The following is an 8,283-nucleotide window of genomic DNA, read 5'->3' on the forward strand; positions in this document are numbered from 1 at the left end:
TTTTTGAGACAGGTTTCTCTGTAGCTTTGGAGCCTGTCCCTGGAACTAGCTCTTGTAGACCAGGCTGGCCTCGAACTCACAGAGATCTGGCTATCTCTGCCTCCGAAGTGCTGGAATTAAAGGCGTGAGCCACTGCCGGGTTAGAAGTTGTAAAATTTAAAATGTAATGTGACTTTAAGCCTGATCTCAATTTGTAAAAGCTCTTTGACCCCACCCGGTGCTTGATTTTACTATAAAAAGAGGCTCAAAACCAGTCCCCATTGCCACAGCTATACAAGCCCATCTGGCTGTGGTCACAACTATAGCTGATTAGCTTTCTGTGCCCCATGGTGATATTTTCCTTTTTCTGGAATAAAGCTTGCCTTTGGTTGAATAAACTTTGGCTGTCTGTCCCCACATCATTGTGTGATCCCGGACCCACTAAGTCTAAAGCCACTCTGAGCTACACATAAAAAGTTCCAGGCCATCCAGGAACAGCGAGAAAGAGGAGATAAAAGATAGTCTCAAAACAAACAGAAAATCCTCACAATCAAAGGAAGGGTGATTCCTGGGACTCGCAAAGTAGACGAAAACACTCTCACTGATTACCTTCCAGCCATGCACGTGCTGACCGATACAGGCACGCACGCGCGACACACACACACACACACACACACACACACACACACGTACATACACATACATAAAGAAACAGATTTAATTAAAAATATTTATAGTAAAGGACCAGTTGCAATTTTTAAAAAAGATAATTTTAAAATTATAAACAGCTCGTCGGGTGGTGGTGGCGCACGCCTTTAATCCCAGCACTTGGGAGGCAGAGGCAGGCAGATCATTGTGAGTTCGAGGCCAACCTGGTCTACAAAGAGCTAGTTCCAGGACAGGAACCAAAGCTACAGAGAAACCCTGTCTGGAAAAACAAAAGCTGTTATGAATCCTAATGTAAATATCTGATATGCAACCCAAGGGGGTCACGACCACAGGTTGAGAACGATTCTCCAAAACACTAAGGTCAAGCACTAACTTTATAAGGAAAACTAGTAGAGAAAATAAGTAAGAAAAGTAGTTGAGTATTGGTTTGCACCCCTCTTTGGTCGTAGGGATGGAAGCCAAGATAGCATCTATCATTAAGGGGCACTATCGACTTTCTGCTTCCAAAGTTTAAAGGGACTGAAATAAGTCATTCGGGTCCCATACTGAGGGCAACAGGACGCAGTTCTGAATGGATGAGATGGGGGTGGGAGGGGAGACACACTTCACCCGCCCCGGGGCCATCATTTTTCCATGGGCTAATGCGGCCCTGTCCCGCTCCCTGTTCTCGCTCAAGGCTACCGAGGCTTGCATGGCTCACCTAAAGAGCTGAAGTCTTCTCAGGAGGGTCGGCGGCGCCCGGCCTTCCTCCACAGCTCTCCGCTGCTCCCAAGCCCGGCTCCCCAGGCCTCGTGGGAGCAGTCACCCAATCCCCAAGGCTCGCGGTTCGGTTGAGGCTCCCGGGACACGCGGCCCCGTCTTCCTTCTCAAACGATGCCTTCCACACACCGCAATCACCTGGAGCAGCACGGGCGTCCACAGGCGTCAGGCTAATCAGAGTATGCCGCCCTTCCCCGCAGGCTGTGCAGCTGCGGCCTGGCCCGGGCAGCGGAGCTCAGGGCAGCCCTTGCCCTCAGCTCAATGGGTCCCCTCTGGGCCACACCGGCACCATAGCTCTGCGGCAGGCGCCCACCTGCCCCGGAAGGCAACAGCAAGATAACACCCCGGGCCTTTACCCCGGAGCCCCACAGCAGCTCTTCCCTGAGGAAGCCCAGACTACGACGCCTGACTGGGTTTCCCACCCAACACGCGCCAGGTTTACATCCGCTGGGCGGGACTTCCGGCCGGACACCTGCACGCACGACGCAGAGCCCGCGCTCACAGCCGCAGCTGGTGGGTCGCTGGCGTACTGGGGGCAGGTGGCCAGCGCGTGGTGCTGGGCTTTAGAGAAATTCGAGGATAATCTAACCTTGCCTTAGTATTTGGGACTTCCCTTCTAGGAGACGACCCTTTGCTCCCTCCTGACCTTGCCCGCCAGGCTTTTCTCAACTACATAGGCTATTCCATTGGCGGACACCTCACCACACTAAAGCGGCGTCACTGGGTAAATTCCCAAACCACAATTTTTGGTTCTGGCCAACTTCTTACTGTGTAGACCCAAGAACCACAGCTCCAGTCTGAAATGCGGTCCAGGTGTAATATTTCCTTCTTAACAGAGTCCATCCGATTAGGACTATGTAGGGAGATGGAGATGAAGTACTGACAGAGGGCGGCCATGCTCTGGGAGAGTCAGTTTAGACAGCCAAGCAAGAACGACACACTAGCATCCAAGAAAATAAAAGCCCTATTAACCCCTCCCCTTTCGTCAGCTATAACAGGTTCTCACACAGGAGATTGCCTTTAATGACTATTACACTGCAGGCCTTAAGCTTCTAAGAGTCGCATTAACACGTTCAGCCTGCCACACACAAGTCAGAAACACAGCCCTGCTTCCATTTCTGTATTTCTAGTTTGCTGCTATTCCTCTTCTTAAGGAATGTTCTTTCCCATCTAACATGATGGTAAGTGCTATTATTCCAATTTGCTTATTCGTTAAAATGAAATTTATGGATGGGATGACCCTATGAAATTTCAACAAGTAGGTATAGAGTAAAATCTTTAGTTATATATAATGAATGACAATAAGGAAATGGTTTTGTTTTCTGATAAAACTACAAATCCTGAAATGTTTCTTTTAACAAATAATGATCTTAAAATGTCTACAGCTGCCAGGCAGTGGCGCACACCTTTAATCCCAGCACTCGGGAGGCAGAGACAGGCAGATCTCTGTGAGTCTGAGGCCAGCCTGGTCTACAAGAGCGAGTTCCAAGACAGCCAGGGCTATTATACAGAGAAACCCTGTCTAGCGGGGAAAAAATGGTAATAATAAAATAAAAATGTCAACAGCTAAAATCCACGTCAATTCATTAAGATCTTTTTTTTACTTTTTCTAATGAAACAGATATGTCTATGATATGTAAGTGAAAAACAGCAAGCCAGTATTAATGAACTAACTTACAAAGAGATAGCTTTTATTCTGTGGAAAAATGACTGCTTTCTCCCCAACACCCCAAACAACAAGACTGTACTACAAATGAGGAAAATGTTTATTAAGGAAACAATTTACTGCTCTCCTTTAACAGATTTTTACAAACTAAAGCACAATATGAAGACAATTACAGTTTCAATCATTAACATATTACACATGGTACTTATTCTACAACTGGAAAGTTGCAGAAGTTTGTGACATGCCACTATAAATGTAAGTATTATTAAAAATTACAAACTGCTTGGTGATTACTTTGATAACTTCTTGAGCAGCAGCTCCTGTGGGAAAAAGGAGAAAAGTCAATCTTTAAAAATAATAAATTTTAAGAATTAAATAAAAAAGCCCGCCTGAGCCTGGTGGTGCATGCTTTTAATCCCAGCACTCAGGAGGCAGCGAGGTAGATCTCTGTGAGTTCAAAGCCAGTCTGCTAAATATAATGTGTTCTAGGCCAGCCAAGTGAGACCCTGAACAAACTTACTGTTCATGTTCCCCTCCCCCTGTCATTAATATGTTGAAAACTCTCAATGCAACAGAATTAGAAGGTCTGGAAAGTGATTAGACCATGAGGGTAGAGCCCTCATAAATGGGTGTATGCCCTTATAAAGAGATCCTGCAGGTTTCTTTGGACATCTTTAAAAACATAATATGTGAGGAGGACACAATACAAGAAAAACACCATAGATGATTCTTGCAGTGAGTTCTCACAGATCCTTTACTATGTTGGCATCCTCATTTTGATCTTTGTAAACTATAAGAAATAAATTTCGGATGTTTATAAGGTACCCATACAATAACTAACTTAACTAAGAAATGGTGAGAACAAACAGATAAAGGAGTTTTTATGAGAGAAACGCAGTTTTGACCTGGACTCTGAGGTACAAAGACCTCATGTCTCAGGGAAAAGGAAGTACACAGGACCTTTAAGTCAAGTTAGGCTTTGTTTCTGAGAACTGTTGGGGCAGGAAGACAAAACAGGAAGAAAAGGAAGGAAGGTCTGAGTGTGTACTTGTGATTAGAAAGTTCAGTGCGGTTCATGATCAAAAGCATCCTTCCCAAGGACTAATGACTGTTCAGGACTTTAACATGGATGGCCGTGGGAAAAACAGAGGGTGGAAGAATAGTGTGGAGAGCTAACGATTAACCTAAACCACACAGTCTGCTTCACTGACCTCACTAATTAAAACAGCCAAGAAAACAAAGAGTTAATAGAAATAATTGTATTCTATAACAACAAATAAGTCATTTCATCTGTAAAACTCACCTCCCAGGAACGCAGCAATGGTGTGAGGCTCAGCAGCTCCATATCGGCAACTACAGGAAAAGAGGAGGTTTCAATTTTTATTAGTCTAACCACAAACAGGGAGACTATTACTTCTATATCCTCTAAAGAATACTCACAATTCATGGACGTAGTCATCTTTCACCATTACAGATAACCCATATTCCTGAAGGAAGCCAGTAAGACAGGACTTCAACTTCCCTATATCTTCTTCGACTTGATAGTTAGATACTCCTAAAAAAGTATATATATTATATATACATCTATTTTTCATTAAAATAAATGTGTGGGCTGGGTGTAGTAGCACACACCTTTAATCCCAGCACCGAGGAGGCAGAAACAGGCAGATCTCTATGAATTTGTGAATACCCTGGTTTACACAGTGAGTGCCAGGATGGCCAGAGCTGCATAGAGACCCTGTCTCGGGGTGGGGGGGTGGGGGGGGTATTGGAGTGATTCAAATTAATGGCTATCTTCTTTACTTAATCCAGTTTCAGGGTTTCAGGTGATCTAATCAAAAACAGTAATATATGAAACTAAAGTATAAAGTACCAATATGAAACCAACATGTGAAAATATCTGAAATCTCTAAGTTAAGAGATAACTAAAATCTGTCACAAATTGAAGTTCAGTAAGTCTCTGTCAGGTCCGGCTTAGCTGGCCAAGTGTGGACTCCGCAGGAACAAAGCTTTGGGTTTGAACCTGAAACCACCTAAACCAGGCATGATGACACACACATAATCCCAGCATTCTGGTGTGGTTTTTGTTTAAGTCTTTGTTAATTATTGTTCTACAAGAGTAACACATAATACTCAATAATTATTTGCTCAAAGAACTAAAGAGAAAAATACCTTACTTATGTCCTTTAAATTTTTATTTTATTTCTTTTTGGAAACAGAGTCTTATGTATCCTTACTAGTCTCAAACTTGCTATGTAGCCAGAGGTGCCTCTGAACTGTGGATCTTTAAGATTATATAAGTTTTTAGGGGCAGGAGGGATGGCTGAGAGGTTAAGAGCACGGGCTGCTCTTTCAGAGATCTTGAGTTTAGTTCCCTGTAACCACATGGTGACTTATAACCATCTATAATGAGATCTGGTGCCCTCTTCTGGCACACAGGAATACATGCAAGCAGAATACAGTATACATAAGTAAACCTTTAGAAAAAAAATAAAAGATTATACAAGTTTTTCAATTACTGCCTTTGCAGCCAACAAAAAATACTGAGCAAAGAAATCCCTGTATCTTTACAGAAGTCACTGATATATACTGCTTACGGGTTTTCTATTCCTTCAGGTTAAAGTCAGCAACAGTTACCAAGTAAACTATGAGCTGGGAATGGTGGTACACAATATAGTCTTCTGAAGGAAACACACGATCAAGAGTTCAAGGCCAGCAAGTTCCAGGTCAGGCTTTACAAACTAAAAGAGCTGATTGTGATTGCTCACGTCTGTAATCCTAGCACTGTGGACATGGAGGCAGGAGGATTGCTATAAGACTGAAGCCAGTGTAGGTTATACAATGAGTTCAAGGGCAACCTGAGCTATAGAATGAAACCCTTTCCTCCTCCGTCCGTCTGTCTGTCTGTCTGTCTGTCTGTCTGTCTCTCTCTCTCTCTCTCTCTCTCTGTTTCTTTCTCCCTCTCCCTCTCTCTCTCACACACACAGTTTAAAAAGACAAGAAAAAAAGAAGACAGGAGACATGTTAGTAACTTAAAATTTAAAATACTATTATTATGGAAAACAGAAGTCAACTATGACAACTAGCAGAAAAAAAAATTCCTTCTATACGTATTCAACCAATATTCTTCTCTAATAGTTTTGAATCAAATGGTCTATAAGTAGTTAGCCTTTAAAATCAAATAGTAGTTCCTCTAAATACCCACAGACTACTAAAATTCAGGTCAAGTATGAGGTTATATTTTGTTTTGGGGTTTTCTGTTCAGTTTTGAGACAGGATTTTTGTGTGTATCTCTGGCTGTCCTGGAACTCATATGTAGATCAGTTTGGCCTCAAACTCCCAAGATCTACCTGCCTAACTCCCATGTGCTGGGATTAAAGGTGAGGGCACCATACCTGGCATCAAGCCAATTATTTACTGAAGATTTTATTGACCAAATGTGATAGTTCATGACTATAAATCCAGTACTTAAGAGTCTGATGAAGGAAGACCACAAGTTCAAGACCAGCCTGAGAAAAGTAAGATTCTGTCTCAAAACAATAACAAAAAAACCCCAAATGAAACAAAACAACAATAAGAAGCCAAAAGATTTTCTTTTTTGCTTTTTGTGGGGTTTTTTTTGCCCTCAAGACAAGGTTTCTCTGTGTAGTCCTAGCTGTCCTAGAACTTGCTCTGTAGATAGGCCTCAGACTCAGAGATCTGCCTGTCTCTGTCTCTCAAGTGCTAAGATTAAAGGTGTCTGTCACCACCATCTGGCTATTTTCTTTGTATCTGGTAAGTCAACTGCCGTTCTTACCTGGGTATCTGCCATGCTGTTTATGAAATCGATCAACAGCCCGCAACATTAGGTATAAGACTATCTCACTGTCTGGATTATCCATGCTAGAAACTGAAAGAAAAAAAGAAAAAAAATAGTACAACTGGACAACTTACAACATACAAACAACAAAAGACTGAATTCATACTTAAGTTTCAGAATCCGAGATAATCTTAGCAAAAACTTTAAGTATTTTATGAAAATAAAGTATAAAATTAAAAATAAGAAAAAATACGTTAACAAGTAATCCAGGAGTCTTATGGAATACTAGCTGGAGTCTCTATCAAAACAGAAACACAGCCGAGTGGTGGTGACACATGTCTTTAATCCCAGAACTCAGGAGGCAGAGACAGGTGGATCTCTCTGAGTTCGAGGCCAGCCTGGTTTACCAAGGGAGTTCCAGGACAGCCAGAACTGCTATTCAGAGAAACCATGTCTCAAAGAAATAAAACAAAACAAAACAAAACAAAACAAAACAAAAATCAAAGCAGAAACATGATGGTGTTAGTTCCTATGTATAACAAACAATGCACTCAGTAATCTAAATACAGTGTTATGTATTTTTGTATAGCATATGTACAATACAGTAGGTTATGTAAATTAAAATCATTCAGGTAAATCTATAAAATAGAATATAAACTATATATTTTATAACACCATTTATTCAACAGTAATTATACACATTTTACTAATAATTTTAACCTAGCATCTAGTTGTACTTACTAATTTCATCTTTGTTGACTGTTTCCAAACCATACTCTTCAGCTAAAGAGCGACATCTCACCACTCGAAGGAACGCAGAATTGCTGCCTGCAAAGAGTAAAGACTTCAGGGAGGCTGACAGGCGAACATGCTGAACAAGAAACTGGGGCTACACGATGGTTCAACAGTTACGAGATCGTGCTGTTAATGGAGAGGAACTGAGTTCAGTCCCCAGCATCCACATCAGGTACCTCGCAAGCACATGTAACTCCAGCTCCAAGGGAACTTTACACCACTAATCTCTGCAGGTGCACACAGCCATACACAGAATTTAAAGTAATAAAAATTTTAAGAATTTATTCATTAAAAATTGAATTGAGTGGCCACAGTACAGTAGGTTATGTTAAATATTGAATATCAATGGTATGAACTAATTCCTGCCTTGGTTTTATTCTCAGTTTTGTGTGTAGAAAAGGCTTAAGACATAATTTTATGTGTCCACGTGTATGTTCCTTGGGGCTTACTCTGCTTAATTGATAAGCCATCTCTCTAGTCCTGCAACTAACTTTTTTTTAAAAAATATTTATTTATGCCGGGCGGTGGTGGCGCATGCCTTTAATCCCAGCACTTGGGAGGCAGAGGCAGGCGGATCTCTGTGAGTTCGAGGCCAGCCTGGTCTACAAGAGCTAGT

General features: G+C 41.9%; 2 protein-coding genes across 3 annotated transcripts in view; both read right to left on the reverse strand.

Moving 5' to 3' along the window:
• The window catches only part of Terb1 (telomere repeat binding bouquet formation protein 1), a 34,557-nt gene extending 32,720 nt beyond the window's left edge, over positions 1 to 1,837 (reverse strand). The window contains exon 1 of the mRNA XM_050144559.1: positions 1,349 to 1,837. The gene's annotated coding sequence lies outside the window, so the exon portion shown is untranslated. The remainder of the gene's footprint in view (positions 1 to 1,348) is intronic.
• A 1,318-nt stretch (positions 1,838 to 3,155) lies between these two features.
• Nae1 (NEDD8 activating enzyme E1 subunit 1) overlaps positions 3,156 to 8,283 on the reverse strand; it is a 24,584-nt gene continuing 19,456 nt past the window's right edge. For both annotated transcript variants that reach the window (XM_050144162.1, XM_050144163.1), the window contains exons 16-20: positions 7,614 to 7,700; positions 6,870 to 6,962; positions 4,514 to 4,628; positions 4,377 to 4,426; positions 3,156 to 3,393 (exon numbers count right to left, since the gene is read on the reverse strand). In XM_050144162.1, coding sequence (XP_050000119.1) covers positions 3,284 to 3,393; positions 4,377 to 4,426; positions 4,514 to 4,628; positions 6,870 to 6,962; positions 7,614 to 7,700 — 455 coding nt within the window. In that variant the 3' untranslated portion in view covers positions 3,156 to 3,283. The remainder of the gene's footprint in view (positions 3,394 to 4,376; positions 4,427 to 4,513; positions 4,629 to 6,869; positions 6,963 to 7,613; positions 7,701 to 8,283) is intronic.

The sequence above is a fragment of the Alexandromys fortis genome, unplaced genomic scaffold, assembly GCF_014885135.2.
Source record: "Alexandromys fortis isolate MF-2015 unplaced genomic scaffold, M_Fortis_MF-2015_v1.1 scaffold_1, whole genome shotgun sequence".
NCBI lineage: Eukaryota > Metazoa > Chordata > Mammalia > Rodentia > Cricetidae > Alexandromys > Alexandromys fortis.